The sequence below is a fragment of the Coenobita brevimanus genome, chromosome 5 (assembly GCF_032717465.1).
Source record: "Coenobita brevimanus isolate Jiangsu-jjx chromosome 5, ASM3271746v2, whole genome shotgun sequence".
Lineage (NCBI taxonomy): Eukaryota > Metazoa > Arthropoda > Malacostraca > Decapoda > Coenobitidae > Coenobita > Coenobita brevimanus.
Window position 1 is genome coordinate 10,983,172 of NC_136958.1, and position 19,907 is coordinate 11,003,078.

General features: G+C 41.3%; 1 protein-coding gene across 1 annotated transcript in view; it reads left to right on the forward strand.

Moving 5' to 3' along the window:
* Nucleotides 1-19,907, forward strand: part of LUBEL (Linear Ubiquitin E3 ligase) — a 310,315-nt gene that overhangs the window by 229,531 nt on the left and 60,877 nt on the right. The window contains exons 24-29 of the mRNA XM_080270475.1: nt 5,455-5,520; nt 6,950-7,006; nt 9,457-10,079; nt 14,262-14,504; nt 17,568-17,765; nt 18,481-18,618. Of these exons, the coding sequence (XP_080126601.1) occupies nt 5,455-5,520; nt 6,950-7,006; nt 9,457-10,079; nt 14,262-14,504; nt 17,568-17,765; nt 18,481-18,618 (1,325 nt within the window). The remainder of the gene's footprint in view (nt 1-5,454; nt 5,521-6,949; nt 7,007-9,456; nt 10,080-14,261; nt 14,505-17,567; nt 17,766-18,480; nt 18,619-19,907) is intronic.

Genomic DNA, 19,907 nt, shown 5'->3' on the forward strand with positions numbered 1-19,907 from the left:
ATGTATATAGTTTTAGTCCGATTTGTTTGCCCGTCTGTCCTTCTGTCTGTGTGTCTGCCTATCTGTCAACAAGATAAAGGCAAAACTATCAATAGATACTGCACTAAAGCTGGTTTAATGATAGAGACCTTCAGATGAACAGGTATTTAATTTTTGGTCGAGAGAGATCAAAGAGCAAGATCTTACCAGAGTTTTGATTCGATTTTGACCAAACTTGGTGGACGGTTGAGGGACTGGAAGGGATGAAGTGATCCAGTTGTGACAGCAATCGGTCAAACGTAAAGGTCACAGAGCAAGGTCAAATATTAGCAAGGTCAAATATTGGCAAGGTCAAATATTCGACCCTTTAACTCAAGTAGGTTTGATTCGATGTGGATCGAGCTTGGTGGATTAATTTAATTTTATCGAAGGTTGAAATTATTGTTTTTCAGGAAAATAGGTCAAAAGTCAAAATCACTGGGTAAAGTCAGCTCAAGCACTTTTAATCCAAATTGAACCAAACTTGGTGGATGGGTTGAGGGGCGTATGGGGGTGAAATAATTCAATTCTGAGAGCAATCAAGAAAGGGTCAAGGGCACAGGGCAGAGTCAAAGGTTCTGCCATATGGTTCGACAAGATTGATGGTTACCCATCGAGTCCGAGCACATTGCTCATCAGTGTCCAAGTGTGGTGACGGTTCTCACTATAAACAATTGATCAGAAGAAAGGTGCATCACTTCTCACGTTTACACGATTGTTCCAATATTTTTTTCTTAACCATACACCAAAATCACAGGAGCCCACTAGCTGTGTCTGGGTCTTCAGACCGATTGAATGGTGCATGAGTTACGTTCCCTGAGTGCCTTTTCTTGTCTATCATGCTACGCCACTATAGTCGTGGCGCATGACTCTGAAGTTGTCATTATCGTACCCTGGTAACCTACCATTCAAAAATGCGTCCGATTTCGTATCATATGCGAATCATATTATTATGAACGAATATATTATACAAGAATATTATTATACACGGATATATTATACACGAATCACGTGCATCTCATATTATACACGAAATCAGACGCGCTTTTGAATGGTTGGTTGCCAGAGCACGATAATAACAACTTCAGGGTCACACGCCACGACTATAGTGTCATAGACCACTTCTCTTGTATTGTGTGAAAAGTATTGGCATGGCTTCTAAACCCTACAACTTATAGTGGGTAAAAGTAGGACAGGGCCGAATTACTAATGTGTGTGTGTGTGTGTGTGTGTGTGTATATATATATATATATATATATATATATATATATATATATATATATATATATATATATAATTTATATATATATATATATATATATATAATTTATATATATATATATATATATATATATATATATATATATATATATATGTCATGGGGGAATTTGAGAATTTAAGAATTAAAAAATGCTTGATATTGCTCAAAAGTAGAGACAAGGAACTGACTTGTGAAAATCAAGTAGTGAGTTTTGCTTTATTCTGACTTACTTCGCCGATTCTCTAAGGACGAGAATTTATAAACTTTCTCAACAGTACACAGCAGAGACTAATTACTCACGAGCGCTGATTGTTAGTACTGTTAGCCTCTTGAGAAAGTGACTCCACCCCTGACAATCAATAACTAATACTAATAATAATGGGCAGGTTCTTGCCGGTGCTTAACTCCAGGCTGGCACAACGGATTTAAGTTTAATACAAAAGAACTGGCCTAAATACCAGTTGTGAATAATGTAAGGAGTTTGTGCAAACTAGGAGCGGCAATCCAAAGTACACTTAATGTGGAGAAATAAAACATGATTCTAATTACATTAAGCTCAAAGAAAAGAACTGTAAATGTATTGATTACAATAAAATAAATTTACGGTATATAAATCTCAAAATGAATTCAAAAGTGGAATTCACGGTCACAGAGGGACTCATGAATTCAAATAACAAAGGAAACACACTCATTCGCTCATTCAAAGCTAATTGAACTTAATCCTAGAAAAACGAACAGAAATACTGGTCAGTGGAGGGACAGAGCCGAAATTACGAAAGACTGGACGTCTGTGTGTCGAACACCAAGCGCTGCTATTCGCTGCTAAGCTCACTTCACCAATCACCGTCTACGTGGAGATCCAGGAAATTGCTGTACAATGGAGATGCTACTCTCTACGCTGGGCACAAACGATCCTATTCTCGAGGCGGTCCAAAGCTGACTGAGTTCAAACTGGGAAGGGGGATAAGAGATGGCCATGTTCGCCAGAAGTAGGCGTGGCCTAACTTCAACGATCAACAGAGAGAGGGCGAACGATATACACACGCAATAAAATCGCTCAGTGAAAGCACTAATGTCGTGCATAAGAATGGTCACTTGTGAAACAGTGACAAATGTTTTGAAAACCATCCCAATCAAAGTACATACGAGGACTGTTGAACTGAGTGATACCCAGTGGCAACTCCACTAGAGTTCGTAGTTTTCTCACCAAAGTACAATGTCACGAATTTGTATAAGTACACTTGCGCGAATTCGTGACAATATATATATATATATATATATATATATATATATATATATATATATATATATATATATATATATATATATATATATATAATAAAAATAATAATAATTTGGTTTTACGTCAGGTATCCCTGAAGGGCTAAGGCGTTGTCCCTGGGTTGAGGACTTTTGGACTGGAGCGTGTAGCATTTTATGACCGGATGCCCTTCCTGATGTCTACCAACGACCCTTGGGTGGATTCGATCCTCTAACCCTTCGGTCAGAGCGAAGCGCTCTAACCCACTGAGCCACAGCTGCTATATATATATATATATATATATATATATATATATATATATATATATATATATATATATATATATATATATATATATATACCATTGGATCCCAGGGGTGCTGGGCGAGGCATCGCATTAAGCGTACCGCCCTCCGCCTATCGGCTTATAGTCGCGAAGCTCATAGGTCCCTACCCGGGGGCACCCTACTTTATAAAGAATTGAAAAATCCCAGTTCTGTCCAAAACTCGGAACACTGGGCTCCAATGAGTTAAATATATATATATATATATATATATATATATATATATATATATATATATATATATATATATATATATGTTTATGTATATAGATAAATAGATAGACAGATATATATATATATATATATAAATATATATATATATATATATATATATATATATATATATATATATATATATACAGTATATAATTATAAAACCATCTTCAATAAGAAAGCGGACAGCTTAAACTGTGACAAAGGCAGAGGCATCTCCCTCCCTGTGAATGGTAGTAAAGTACTAGCCGACATAATTTTTAGTTCTAAGTCCTGAGTGATTTTTTTTTTTCTCCAGCTTGCCGTTCTGTCAGTTGTCTCCGGAGCCGGCGTGTGCTCTCATCGTTCCTGTCGCTCTAGTCATGGAGTCTTACGTCGGCTGGATATTTTCTTGGAGGCATGAGAGGTTGAAAGCTATGGCACATTCTCCTTTACTGATTTTCTTACGTACGGTTTCTATTTAAATACCGTACAATTTTTCGGTGGTCTTCTTGGACGGCAAATAGAAACAATACACAAGAAAATCAATAAAGGGGAATGTACCATACCTTCCAACCTCGTATACTTCCAAGAAAATATATACTTCCAAGAAAACATCCTGCCTGGCTACAGACACACACACACACACACACACACACACACACACACACACACACACACACACACACACACACACACACACACACACACACACACACACATACACACATACATGAATATATCCATCCATCCATCATCCAATCCCACGTTGCCCCATGGGGAGCGTAGAAGTCCGGGGCTAGGCAAGTTGGTCCTGACATTTAAGATGAGAGTGACCAGCCTCATTAACCCCTGAGTGGCTTTACGTGAGCAATAACCTCAACCATCCCTTGGATATAAACCTTCACCGGCTCAATCCGATTAGAGCGCCGCAATTACCCACTAAACCACCAGGAGCCATAATTTGGTTATATGGTTACCACCCAGCGTAGTAAATGGTTTCCTGGTGTACAGGAAACCATTCGGCTTGTCACTCAATGTAGAGTCACTCGTGGGCAGAAGGACGAGGAAAGAATGAAGTAATGAAAGATAGAAGAGGAAGGAAAGAAAGGAGGGAGGAGAGGAAAGGGCAGACACCCGAGAGCAGCACTACATCGAGCGAGTGGATGGTGAGCGCCCCCACCTACCACTACACGCATATATATAGATATATATATATATATATATATATATATATATATATATATATATATATATATATATATATATATATATATATATAGATATAGATATATATAGAGATATATATATATATATATATATATATATATATATATAGATAGATAGATAGATAGATAGATAGATAGATACATAGATAGATAGATAGATAGATAGATACATAGATAGATATACATAGATAGATAGATAGATAGATAGATATATATATAGATATAGATAGATATATATATATAGATAGATATATAGATATAGATATAGATATATACATATATATATATATATATATATATATATAGAGAGAGAGAGAGAGAGAGAGAGAGAGATATATATATATATATATATATATATATATATATATATATAGTATATGCACATACACACACACTAAATCTCCTGACTCACACCATCCATCAGTTAGATGACCAACATGGAGGAACTCATGCAGTAGCCCTTTATATTTCTAAAGCTTTTGACAGTACGGCACCGTTTCCTGCTATACAAAATCCCTTGCTATGGACTAACGTCTTTTGTTCGTCTCAGTTCCTCATATGTCAGCGACAGAAAGAAACGAGTAAAAGTAAATGACGTATATTCCAATTTCCACTCAGTTCACGGTGGCATGCCACAAGGGTCAGTTATGGCTCCAACCCTATTCCTAATTCATATTAATGATCTGTTATCTGTCATCCATAATACCATCCATTCATATGCTGATGATTCAACACTTCACAGTTCTTTCACACTTAAACTCCCATTCACAAAGTTTAGTAGCTCTAACAACTCAGTACAGCCATCTCCATAAATGAAGACTCATACAGGACTCATGTACTGACACTAGCGGGGGGCATTTTTACATGTCGGTGGGTCTTATGGTATATTAGTAAAGTCTGCTTTAACGAAATTCAAATTCTTCAATAATTCCCTGGTCCAGCCAGGATTCGAACCTGGGTCCATTAGGACTGCAGGCTACTTCTTTACCTACTCGACCACTGCAGACTCCTAAGAGCTGTTCTTTCATTTCCGTCATACATTACCCCCTTCAAGATACAGGAGACCGAGTCTGGACTGCCATATTGAAGAATATTTAAGGCCTTAATAGTCGAACAGCTAAACTCCATATTTTTATGTCTTTCCCTCAGTTGCGACATCCGACTCCAGTGATGAGGATGACGACCATCGCACGTTGGACACCATCCCTGAGGAGGGTAAGACACGCAATTAAGGTTTTCCATGATCACTCCCCTCCCCTTCCTCCTCGGTTCAAAAACATTTCAAAATCCCTTTAGCCTTACAAAGTTTGTCTCCTTGTAATACTACCCGGTCTCCTTGTGATACCAACTGGTGTCCTTGCAATAATAGCCTCCAGCAAGTTATGAACGTACGTAGATCAGAGACGTCTTCAAAGTCATTGTTATATCCCTACCTCTCTCACCCCCTTGGCACAGAGATAATCGTAAGGTTCCCCCTGGCCGAACTAAATCTGTCTCACTCTATTCCTAACCTGCACTAAGTTACGAGATACAAATTTTAACGTCAAATTTAGAGGTAAGAGACGCCCTCAAGGTGGCCCATGTTCTCCCTCTTCCTCTCCCACACGCTTAGTCTAGAAATATTCTTAAATATGCTTTTAGCCTAAGCAAATCTAAATGTAATCTAGCCTGAATTAGTGTCTAAGATGCTGTATTTAACTAACTTTTCATAGCGCATTGTAGATCAGTAACCACTATATGCCGTATTCTCGATGGCTTAGCTTTTGTCGCACTTCTCTCTCAGTGATTCATAATGTATAAGCATCTCAGTATCCTCTTATACGCCATTAATGAAAACTATGTTTATATGAAAAATAGCATAAAAGAAAGTATTAATGTATAATATCTCAAGAAAATCGCTAAGTAAGAAGTGCCACAGAGTCTCCCGTGCGAGAATGAGGTTGTATACTATCAACGTCAACCTAACTTTAACTTAAACTAAGCTAGACTTGTATAATATTACTTTTTCTCAGGCAGCCTTGTTAAAAGCTGCTCAAAGCTTGCTCACAAAAACTTGCTTAGAAACTGCCTTGTCTGAGCTGTGAGTACAGTTCATTAACCCTTAAATATAGACTGGCATCAGTCGAAGTCCGAGTTTCCTGGCAAAATTATGGATTTGCAATCATGGCATGGCTGTATAATTTTGTGTCTTGATTTTCCATCTTGATTTTCCGCCGTTTATATTACTGTAGCATCAGATAAAAAAAAAACACACACACACACACATTTTAGATATATTAGTAGCATTTTGCAGCCAAAAAGTCCGAGGATGGTTGGTATTTACTGCACACATAACATTAAGGGCCAAGCGACTGGTCTTTCTTGTCCTAATCTGGACTGACAAACCTAGTCCTGGTTCCCTACGTTCATGATGGGGCAGTAATGGTGTTATGCCGTAAAAAGAAAAAAGAAAAAAAAAAAAGAAGACGGGAAAACAGAAAAGCTAATATTCTGCCCAAAGTTTAAGGGTTAATGATTACAGCTGCTGCATACATGCACATCATTATGTAGTTTTGATGCAAAGCTTGGAGCGATATGTAGTTTTGATGCTAAGCTTGAATGTTACAATTGCTGATGCCTCGTCCGTGACCCTGACTCGTTGCAGAGGAGATCAGTGAGAGGACAGAGTCAGGCCGGGCTGTATCCAGATCTGCATCTAAGAGTAAGTGGCTGCCTTCTTTCTTTTATTTCCCTTAGCCTTCTTTTGCAGTCGTTTTAGTCAGTTGTGTTTCTGCTGTTTTAATCTGAATTAGTCTTTCCTTATAAAAAACGTGTGTATATATATATATAAATAAATAAATATATATATATATATATATATATATATATATATATATATATATATATATATATATACACACAAACACACACACACACACACACACACACAAGCAAGTGTAAAGGCATCCTCACTTTCCTCCCCATAGCCTCCTTTTATATTCGTTTTAGCGTTTGTATCATTTATCTGCTTACTCTCTAATCAAGCTAGCGTTAAGGAAGCTTTGTAACCTTGATCAAGTCTCCCACCAGTTTAGAAAATATTAGTGATAGGTTAATATGTATTGCTTTAACCCCTTAAATTAGATGACATGGTATTCGTGTCTTATTCTTTCTGTTACCATATGATTTCATTAGGCTTGTGATAGCTTCCCTGTAGTGATGGGACTGAAGAAGGCAGTAGCTAATTTCCATTTGAAAATTTTCCCCATACTTGGCTATAATCTTATGGAGACACCAAGAATGAAATTAGAAGTGTGATATCATATTTAAGGGGTAAACTTAGATAACACATAATGTGCAGGAACTAAACGTGGACCCATTAAATGTCTGCCCAGGCAGTGTCCATTACTGTGATATGTTGAAATGACCTGGTTTAACATACAGTATGATGTGCCAGGGATCAGTTCCTGCCCAGTGTAACTAAGGTACAATAGATAACACTTCAGTACAATCTCTGCGGTGTAATAGAATACCTACTGAATTACTGATTAGGCTGTCAGAGAGGTGGATCACGATCCCAGTTCGATCACAGCACTAATGCAGATTATGGATGTAGTTTCTGATGAGGCTGAGTAGCATTTTCTGACCTGATTATTTCTCAGTCGAGGACATGATACGATGACGTATTTTTTTAATGTACTCTTGCTTCCTCCATAGTTGGATTAAAAAAAAAATGTATATGGTATTGTAAAGGTTATTGAAGGATACATTTAACTCTTCTCGTTTGAAAGTCTTTCCTAAGCTGAAAGAAATAACTAGATATAGCAAGAATAAAAAAGATTCGTCATCACATTTGGTGTGTTGTGTTAGTCGTTCAGTAGTTCATCAGGTCGGCATACCAACCAAGGTATGTTGTGTGTATAGGTGAAACATGCTTAACAGTACTGAGACACATCATTTTATTCCCTGACACAGGTACTTGTTTGATTATAGAGATCAGATTTTGTATATAACTTTCTCATGTTTTATTCTTGGTGTGCATTTAGAGAACCTCACATATGGTGATGCTGTAGCCTAGTTAATAACAGTACTACACTCATAGCCTCTGCTCTCTGCTCGGTTACTGGATACTCAATCAGCTTGAATCTTTCTCTCTTTCTCTCTCCACTGTCGCTACGCATGCTTCTCTTCTAGATATGTTTCTCCCGTTCAACCCTACGGACGTGGTACAACTCTCGCCCGTCTCCCGCTCCATGAACGCTGTCTCGGAGAACAAGGACCGATCAGTAGCTAGTAAGAGTCCACTTGACCTGCCTGTGAGTGCATATGGCAAGGAAGATGCAAGTGGAAGCAGCGGAAACATTTCAGATTTACCCAAGTGCACTTCAAGTCCCTCCATACACACTTCAAGTCCCACCACACAAGCTTCGAATTCCTTGACACACACCTCAGTTTCCTGCACACACACCCATTACGACTCTTCTCACCACACCTACTATAACGAGGCAGCTAGAAGAGAAGATCAGGTCAAAGTGTCACCTCATGACTACGAGACAATGAAAAAGGTGAGGCGAGAGCTAGACAGACCACAAGAGGACGACAGTGCCACACGGGACAAGGTTAATGCCCTGGTTACCGAGTCCGCTGGGGAAAGGGACGTTTCTCCTGACACTGAAACTCCCCTGACAACCACTGATGAACTCTACGGGGATGTTATGGAAGCTGAGGAGGGGTCTTTGAGCAGCTCGACATCACAAGCGAGTATACGACAGGCAGAGGAGGACCCTCGGGAGAGCACAGGTGGGGCTGAGGGCGGTGGACAGTAATACAACAAATGCAATGTTACCTGCATGCTGTCCCAACGCCTTCCAGTCCCCACATTTTCAGTGTTACCTCTCATTCAGTTATTAGTTTTAAAAGTGTTTTGTTATACCAGTGAATTATTTAACACCCTAACATAGACTTAAGTACTTTTTTGTGCCACTACGAAATATATTAGCGAATTGTACAGTTTTCCTCTTACAAACGTGAACACTGACCGCCAGTAGTCACCACCCCACATGCATGAGCCCAGTTACCTAGAGATTCTAGTAACAAAGTGAGGCACAACTATCATCTTTAGATATTCTCCAGTCAGAGAAAGAATACTTAACTAGATGGCTTTTCACTTAGGAACGTCCAGTAGGGCTGAGGCGAGCGAGCCCTCTGTAGCATCACCTTCCCCTGGCCCTGCCTCCCCAACGCCCTCCCCGGAGCCTGAGGTACCCGCTGCCCCCAAGACGCCCATACCTGAGTCATCGCCCTCACCTGTGCCGCCTAAGACTCCCTCACCTGTTCTTGATCCTGCACCAACACCGCCAGCACCAGAGGCTTCCACCACCGAAAATGCGACTGTTGCCATCAGGAGACGCCGACCGACAGACCCTAAGGTGACAGCAAAAGAAGACAGTACCAAGAAACCAGAACCAGCGGAAAGTACGACTACATTCATACGATGGCGAAGACGAGGTAACACAGCTGAGGAGGGTGGCAGCAACAAAACAGAGTCAGCAGAAAGCACATCAATTCGACGGCGGAGGCAGGACAACACGTGTGGAGAGGAGAACAGCAGCAACAAAGCCTCTACCGTTACATCTACGACATCCTCCACCAACACCTCAGCAGGGACAGGCAAGCGGACGAGAAAGACTTCACAACCTGAGTCCTCAGGGGAGTCCGAGGGTGAAGATGGCGGAGTGCGAGGCAATAGGGTGAGCCTCGGGGATCACCCTAAGATCCCACATCTCTTGGTCCAGGTAACACTGCCCTAATGCTTCTTATCACCCCTACTTCACTAATGTAACTCCTCACCCGGGGCTCAGGTTTTTTTCTCGCTATAAGACAAGGTCGTGTATCAAAATATCGCAGTTGTTTTACCACGATCGGTTGAGTAAATTAGGCGAAACAAGCAGCTTTATTGGTAGCAATGAAATTTTTACAGGCACTCTTTCTCTGATGTGCTGTAAACATAATTGCAAAAAAGAACATAAAAAAGGCAGTATAATCGAGTGTTTACTGTAATTTGTTTGCATTACACGGACTTTCTGAAGCAGAGAAAGTTATATATATTTCTTGTTCTTGAAGTTAAAGAAGGTGTTTAGTCGTAATTTATCAGTAGGTCTACCCTGTGCGTACGGTACTTTCGAATACAAGAATTTTTACTTTATTCATTATTAGTCTTGCTAATATGTCACAGAAATCGTATTGTTTGTAATTTTTATAGTTCCAGATCATGTTGTTGCTATGTGAGGTAATAATGCTGTCACATTTTACTGTGGTAATATATGTAGTTTTGTTTTCATAGTAAAGAATTGTACTGTACTGTGCTTACTCGTATTTTCAGTGAATAGCACATTAGTTTCTTTCGAGTTGACCAAGTAACATCATCCTTCTTGTATTTACGTGAGCCTTGAGCACATCACTTTGGTAATGAAAATGCTTATAGATACTTTAATTCTGCTTAGCTACTTTCATATCAGAAATGCTTAGATCTAATGATATTACAGTTAGTCTGATGGATATATAGCTTTCGTCTGTGTCATACTGGTGCTTACTATCCCTGAGGAGGTATTGTGGGTGTGATGAGGGCCATGGTAGCGTATAGAATGCAGGGCGCGGGGCTGTGGTGTGCGGGAGGGTAAGTCAGCACACCACCTCCCCTGTTAGTGTTGTAACAGTTCTCAAACACCTAATGATTATAAAATTTCTTTGGCTACTCACATCGCTGTTAAATATGCTTTGTAACGCAGCATGCATGCTAACATCATAATATATGCCTTCATTTTGTTTCTTTCATAAATGACCCTATAAACCTGGGGCTTGCCGACAATTTCATGCTTGCCATTTAACGAAGACGGTCAAATTCCTATCTCCCTTCCCTAACCAGGGCGCGTTGCTTTCTCGTAATCAATACGTGTTAACAGGTACCCACTCCAACCAACACAGTCAGGTTGAGAGCGACATGCTCTTGGGAGGTGGTGCGCAGCAGGGTTACACTCTTTACAAAGCCAGCTGCACTGGGCACTCGATCCTATTCTTATAGAAAATTATGGACTTACTATTCTGCATTTTTCGGTGTAAATATATTCAAAATGCGATTTCTTTTTACATTACCATACCAGTGCGACTATCAGTAGAAACTGGTCGACGATACACAGTACATTGTAAGACTTGCACACATCATGAGGTCCAGCAGATAAGAGGGTTCCATTGAATTTAATCTTCACAGTGCACAGGAACTGCACAGCTTGTTCATGCAGTATGAGATGATGTATGAGTATAACTTTTATCAGACGTTTAAACAACATATCACTGCTTACATTTAATCATCTAAAAAGTGTTGCAGATAGTCAGATTTTCATATTTCAGCGATTAACGCAATGCACCAATGCAGTAAATTAACAGCTGTTGTTTAGTAATATTCTACATCATTCTATTCAAATAAATACCTTAGATTTACAGCAAGAGTATTTAAATTGTATTTGACATCCGTGATTGGCTAAGACTGCTGTTTACATCACTATCTCCGCCTCAAACAGACTGGTCCCTCAACATCGGGTAGAAAGCAATGCGGCCTAGGCTCTGGTCCGCCAATGGGGTCTCCTTTATTTTATTTTCAGTTGCTGCCAACCTTGCTACTTTCTGACAGGTTGATTATTTTTTCTTTTATTTATTCCCTGGTATTCAGAATTTCTACACAGTCATATAACACTAGTCCCTAACATAAATTTATACTTGCAACATCAAATTCATTTGGAAATGTCTTTCTGGCTAATCATGAAAACTGCATCATTCTTCATAACGACTTAGCACAAAGTTGACGTGCAAATGAAGCTTGTTTTCAGACTGCGCCATCTAAAGACAGTCGCACCGCCACCTGCCAACCTAACGGTCATGTAGGAAGCTAATCACAGTGCAAGGCAGTCTGACAAACTCTTCATCGGTACTCCAAGACGATCTGACTGCAGCTGGCTTGAGTGTGGCTGAGAGGCTTTTGCTAGTTAGAGTGGCTGGACAGAGATTTTAGAGAGGCTAGTCAAAGAAGTTAGAAAGATTATGAATTCCCGAAGAACATAGCAGTACTCTAATGGGCATAGTGGTTGTGACTGACTAAAATCGCGGGTCCCGATTTGGTTCCAGACTGCGATCAGTGTGTCAGATTTTGTTGGTGTCATTATTGTGGTTGGCAGTAACGGGGAATGTAGTATGTCAAACATGTGATGGTTCCTGATGTCAGATTTCCGTCAACCAATTCGAGCTTTGTATTTTGCTTGTTGTCAGGCCGAAAAAAAAAAAAAAAAAGTAGATTTGTCACTGTGCAGTAAAGTCAGTGCTACACTTCACACTGTCACTTATCACACATCATGCTTCCACACCTCACGCTGTCACACATCATTCACATTTCACTCTGCCATACCCTACACCGCCACTTTTCACACTGTTACACACCACAAATACCCTAACAGTGGTACACCTCACACACTTTCAGCAGTCACACTTTATCATTGCTATACCTGTAGGCTACCTCACAATCACATTTCAGTGACACACATCACACTTTCACACACACACACACACACACACACACACACACACACACACACACACACACACACACACACACACACACACACACACACACACACACACACACACACACACACACACACACACACACACACACACACACACACACACACACACACACACACACACACACACACACACACACACACACACACACACACACACACACACACACACACACACACACACACACACACACACACACACACACACACACACACACACACACACACACACACACACACACACACACACACACACACACACACACACACACACACACACACACACACACACACACACACACACACACACACACACACACACACACACACACACGCTTCACACATCACATTTTACACTGTCATATATCTCCCGTCTCCAAATGCATAGGAACTTTTCCAACACACTTAACTATTATGTCGATCTCATGGTTGTGGTGTTCTTGTGTCCCAGTACAATGTGTTTTGGTGTGACATTAATGATTGCTAGTGTGATTTCTTCAGTAATGAATGCCAAGGTAACGCACTGAAATGAATGCTAGAATGAAGTCTGTCTATAACCAGAACTCTTAATCCCAGAGTAGGTGGCCACGAGCAAAGCGCCTCCATGTCGACCTGTCTTCTACCATTAGGCTGTCCTCCTTCCAACTCACACCACCTTCATTTTTATGCTTCCCTACCCCGTCCCTTCACCTTATCCTCGGTTCTTCCTCTCCCCCACCTCCTCATTCATATACACTCTCTCTTAGTCAAAATTTCAGTCTCCATTCTCTCCACATGGTCAAGCCATCTCAGGGTACCTCTAAATACTCCTGGTACTTCTAACACTTTCCAGAAAATCCACATCAGCACCACAGTGCTCCCAAACTTTGTCATTGTCTGCCTGTCACTTCACGTAACTACACATGCTCACCTAAGGTAGTTCTATTTCACTGTTCCCACTCTCGGCTAATGTCCTTCCAGCAAAATCTAAGCTTCATTTCCATATGACAGAGTAGGTATCCCAACACTGTCGTTCAACGACTTCTTGACTTCCATGTTCACCTCCTAATACCGTTTCACCATCCCTTTCCCTGCTGTAGCCTGACTCGCATTTAGTGCTGTAAACTTCATCCCTTGCTCCTCTCACTACCTAGATATTTGAAGGCTCTCACGTATTGAAGTAAAATATAGTGTGAAGTTCCGCACTGAAATGAAGTGAATGCTCTTGTAACGAAATGAATGGTTGAGTGACCTCGTGGTGAATGCCAGCGAAGCGTCTGCTAGTGAATTGCCATTAGGATGACGATTTTCCATAGCTGAGTTTGTCTTTTGTCTACACTGGATGATGACATTTCGGCACCACGACAGATCGAGACCCTAAAGGCACGACAGAACAAGAAGGACCCGGATTACCAGGAGATGCGAGAGCTGAAGGAGCAGATCCAGATGATGCGACGGGAACTGGAGGCCAAAATGGAGGACGAAGGCGAGGATGAGAGACCAGACACTCCAGACTCACCCACTGAGGACCCCGGCGGCCCCACCCTCCTCCTTCAGGACACCAACACTGCCGAACAGCCTCAGGAGGAGAATGAACAACTGAAGTTCGATGTGAGTCAGTCATAGCAATAGTTCAGACAGCTAACACAGACCTGCGAATATTAGTTTGTTACACCTTAACCCCTTCAGCAAGGTGTTTTATTGTCGCTAACGAACCGCTAAAGGACTTTTTAAGTCAGGAGAAATCTCAGTGCACTGAGGTTAACACTGTCATATGTGTTAATTAGGCCATGTTAGCATCTACATACTTAGCATTAATGAAACACACACACACACACACACACACACACACACACACACACACACACACACACACACACACACACACACACACACACACACACAATCATTAGCGTGCCATAATGCAGAAATAAACTGGCAAGGTAGAGGTATCAGGGAGCCTCTTAACCCCTTCAGTGCGGTGACGTCTTTTGTATTTTTTGTAAATAGAGGGTAGATTTTTCGAGACGGAGAGGTTGGATTGCCTTCACTGACTCCTTTCCCAAAGAGGTGTTCAAAGCTGAATTAAAAATTGTGAAAGTAGCACTAATACCACGAAAACTATCATCGAACTGAAGGGGTCAAGTCCACAAGACTACAGACCAATTATAATGTAGTTTTGACGCACCAGGTGGGAGGCAACAGTGAATATTAAAACAAGGCTGGTGGGGTACATGAACGCCTTAATCTCTGTACCACAATTATGATAATTTTGCGTTGGTTCATTCACAACATGGGCTATTCATATTACATAATAAGAGATGCCTCGTAAATCGTATATCAATTGCCCCTTTATTGCCAAGTGAGAGGCACAGGGGACGATGCTGCTCAGTTCATACATTCAAGGCAAGAATGAGCAGTCACTCCTACATGAGTGGCATTATGTGTGCAAAAAAACTCAATCATCTTCTGAAATTATGCCTTGTATGAGTCATGTCTGGTTGGAGGGCTTTACACCACTAGACCACCGGACGTCCACTTGTTTACACTATGATTATCGCTCACGAATTAAATTGTTTCCTGGATTACAGACCATTTAATTTCTTCCATACTAAATGCTCTCAACTCTCCAACTCGAATTCTTCCCGCTCCTTCTGGCACCTTGCCAAAAATCTTTCTAACAACTTTACCTCATCATCCTTCCCTCCTCTTTTCTGCTCTGATGGTTCTGTAGCTATTTCTTCTACTGATAAAGCAGATCTCTTCGCACAGACTTTCTCCTCCAGTTCCACCTTAGACGATTCCGGTGCTGTTCCTCCATCACTTCCCCCCTCTGACTTCCTCATGGCTGACATTAAAATTTCTTCAGTTGATGTATTTTCTGCCATCACTGGCCTCAGTACTAACAAGGCATATGGGCCTGATGGGGTCCCTCCTGTTGTTCTCAAGAACTGTGCTTCTGTGCTTACACCCTGCCTAGGCAAACTCTTTCGCCTTTGTCTGTCAACTTGTACCTTTCCTTCTTGCTGGAAGTTTGCTCTCATTCAGCCAGTCCCAAAGAAGGGTGACCACTCCCAACCCTCCAACTATCGTCCAATTGCTTTAACGTCCTGTATTTCAAAAGTTTTCGAGTCAATTCTTAATAGAAAAATTTTAAGGCATCTTTCCTATCACAACCTTCTTTCCGATCGTCAGTATGGGTTCCGTCAGGGACGCTCCACTGGCGATCTTCTCACCTACCTTTCAGACTCCTGGTCATCCTCCTTTCGGGACTTTGGCGAAAGCTTTGCCATTGCACTTGACATCTCAAAGGCTTTCGATCGAGTCTGGCATAAATCTTTAATTTCCAAACTGCCCTCCTACGGTTTCTATCCTTCTATCTGTGCCTTCATCGCTAGCTTCCTTTCTGGTCGTTCTATAGCCGCTGTTGTAGACGGCCATCGTTCTTCTCCTAGATCTATCAACGGTGGTGTTCCTCAGGGCTCTGTCCTATCACCAACTCTCTTCCTTTTATTCATCAATGATCTTCTAAGTTGTACATCTAACCCTATCCACTCATACGCTGATGACTCCACCCTTCACCTTTCCATTCGGTTCCCGCAACGCCCATCTCAACAGTTACTTCAAGAAACAAGGGATGAGGCTATGGCACACCTAATGTCTGACTTGGCTCATATCTCTGACTGGGGTAAAAATATTATGGTTGTCTTTAATGCATCTAAGACTCAGTTCTTACACCTATCAACCCGACAAAATCTTCCACAGGTATACCCACTAATGTTTAATAATATTCAGCTTAATCCTGCATCATCCTTGAACATGCTTGGGGTTTCATTTACTCGGGACTTGTCTTGGAAAGATCATATTACATCTCTTGTAAAATCTGCTTCCAAGAGATTGGGTGTGCTAAGCCGACTCCGCTCTTTCTTTACCCCTGCACAGTTGTTGACTCTATACAGGGGTTTTATCCACCCCTGTGTGGAGTACAACTCTCATGTGTGGGGAGGCTCCCCACATACAGCTCTTCTCAATAGGGTGGAGTCAAAGGCTTTTCGTCTCATTAACTCTCCTCCTCTTACTGACTCCCTTCAACCTCTATCTCTTCGCCGCACTGTTGCATCTTTATCTCTTTTCTATCGCTACTTTAATGGTCACTGCTCCTCTGAACTGTCTGCTTGCATTCCTCCACCTCTACGACGGGCACGTAGCACCCGTCTGGCAGCAAACTCTCATCCATTTTCTGTCCAACTCTCTAATGCAAGAGTTAACCGTTACTCCCAGTCTTTCATTTATGCAACAGGTCAGCTCTGGAACTGTCTCCCTCTGTCTGTATTTCCTGCTGCCTATGATCTCCAGTCTTTCAAACATAGTGTGTCCAGGCATCTTAAAATGATCGGATCTTGAATTTGGCTCTCTATTGTATTTTGGTTTTCTCTTGGAGGGAACTGTTACTGCGGGCTCATGGCCTTTGGTTCCTTCTTCCTCGCATTAAAAAAAAAAAAAAATTAACATGTCACTCAGTGTAGAGTTGCCCAGAAATAGCACTACATCGAATGAGTGGAAGGTGGACATCCCCACCGACCACCCTAATTTATACAAAGGCAGAGCAATGACTAAACATAGCAAGGATATATTTACATCAGTTGTCATCATTCGCTCTCATGGTGGACACAGCGCACAGTGCGGCGACTGCTGGCGGAGGGTCGTGCTGGCAGCTACGAGAAGGCAGAGTTGGCGGCGCAACTCCTCACCTTCAGCTTTGACGAGACCGACTGTTTGCATGCGGCCGATGAGTGTTCGTCCATTTACACCGCCATACAATTCCTGCAGCAAGAGTGTGAGCTGTGTGCTGAGAAATACCCCATGAGGAAGGTCAGGATTAATGCCTTATCCCATATAGCTCATAATTACATTGCCAAACACATCGCTGTCTGCTTTATTTAACCATAAGCACCTTGTGCCATGTGAAGCTCATATGCAAAAATGTTTATAGTACAAGGGCAGTGTAGTTTTACTAAGTGAATTATAGGTGTGAATGATAAGCCAACTACTGCAGTGTATATAGAAACATTTTCATCCCTGATAGTCTTCTGTTACTGAAAACTGTCTGTATGTTAATTCTCATCAGGACTGACCTTTTTCCCTGCACACCTCCTGACGAATCCTGTTCCTTTGCTTTGCCTCGACACTCCCACTCGTCTTTATTATCAGTTCCGCTTCTTGTTTCACTTTCCACAACATGTATCATAATTATTTTGTCTTTCACTTCCAGCTGTCATGCACGTAATGCTCTTTCTCTCCGTCACTTACCTATCCTTCACATGCAAGGTACCATCTCTTTCCCTCACATGTCCCTCCATGACATGTACTATCTCTTTGCCCATCACTTTCCCTTCACAACATGTACCATATCTGTCACATTCCCTTCATGATATAGACCATCACTATCTCGTTGGTCCTTCCTTTTAGGTTTCCATCCACGCCATGCACCTTCTCTGTCTTTCATTTTCACTTTTCCTCCACGACACTTACCATTTATTTGTCCCACACTTATCGTGCTGTCACTCAGCTGACCGATGTGTTGCAGATGGTGTCGATGCTGCAGTGCACTCACCGCTGCTGTACCGACTGCGCCCAAACCTACTTTACCTTCCAGATCAAAACGAAGAACATCCGTGAAGTCCGCTGTCCATTCTGCAACGAGCCAGACCTTGACGCTAACGAGGTGAGACGCTGTGACGGCCATCTTATTTTAGGAGACATAGGAAGCTTCGTTGCAGCTCTTCCTTAGCGATTTGTTTTGCACATTACACCTTAGCACCTGTTCTTTAACGAGGCATAGGAGGCTTTGTAGCAGCTCCTCCTTAGCGATTTATTTTGCATGTTACACCTTAGCACCCCTTCTAAACGAGTAATTTTGCATATTGCACCTTTACATTTCCTTCTGTGCTATTTATATCTTTTTTATATCAACACAGGATGCATCCTGGATACTGAGCTACACTGTGCAAAATAAATCGCACAGAAGGAAATGCTGCGATATATCCAAAGTCACTTAGAATACGTGTCACAAACACGTTATGATCACTTCCCGTTCGTGACGGGATTGTTTTACCAGGAAGAACAAGAAAAGGAAAGCACAAAAATTATGCGTTTATTGCTTGCCTTGGGGGGGGGGGGAATCCTAGTTACGGGAGGCAGTTCATCGTAAGTTTGTTTTTGAGAATCAGCTTCTTGATACACTGCAGTCATGATCCTTGTCCTCTCTGAAGAAAAAACAGACATTTGATCAGAGGTTTGTTTATATATCCTGGTGGTGAATTTGTTGAGCAAAGATGCTTTATAGCTTTCAATACAGCCACATGATTCGCCGCTACCTGAGAGTTTTGCTTAGGGGAGACTTGCAGTTAAGAAGTCCAGTAATTCCTTCAGCACAGGGCTGTTTTTTTTTTATTATTATGTTTTTCAAACTTCTACACGATTATATTCCTTTTAAGGGAATTCTTGTAGTGAAGAGGTTCACGAGGTATACTGTATTTATGATATTATTATCATCATCATCGTCCCATGCCAGTATCACGTTCATACAGTCATGAAGTCAGTATCTTTATAGGGTTCAGTGAATCCTCGTACATCGCAGAAAAGTCGACCATCCGAAATATTTGGATCACTGGTCTAGTCAAGACTTTGGTTAAGTTTTGTTTGTAAATATTCGTAATACACTGAGCTCGTGAATTTTTCATTTTATTTTCGCCATCACCTGACGATTTTATTGAGCTTTGGATAGATTTATCGGAAATGGAGAGGTTTTATGTATCCTTAATTCACCTCATAAAAACGAGGAGTCTTTCCTATGCCGCATAAAATCGTCTGGTGGCGACAAGAGTAAAGTAAAAAGGACGTCGCCAGGATTCAAAAGGTTAAAGCACAGTTGAGGAAATAGTTGAGTATGTGACTGTGCATGTACTGTATATGGCAGAAACCCGGAACAAGGAAAATAGGCAAGTAATGTTG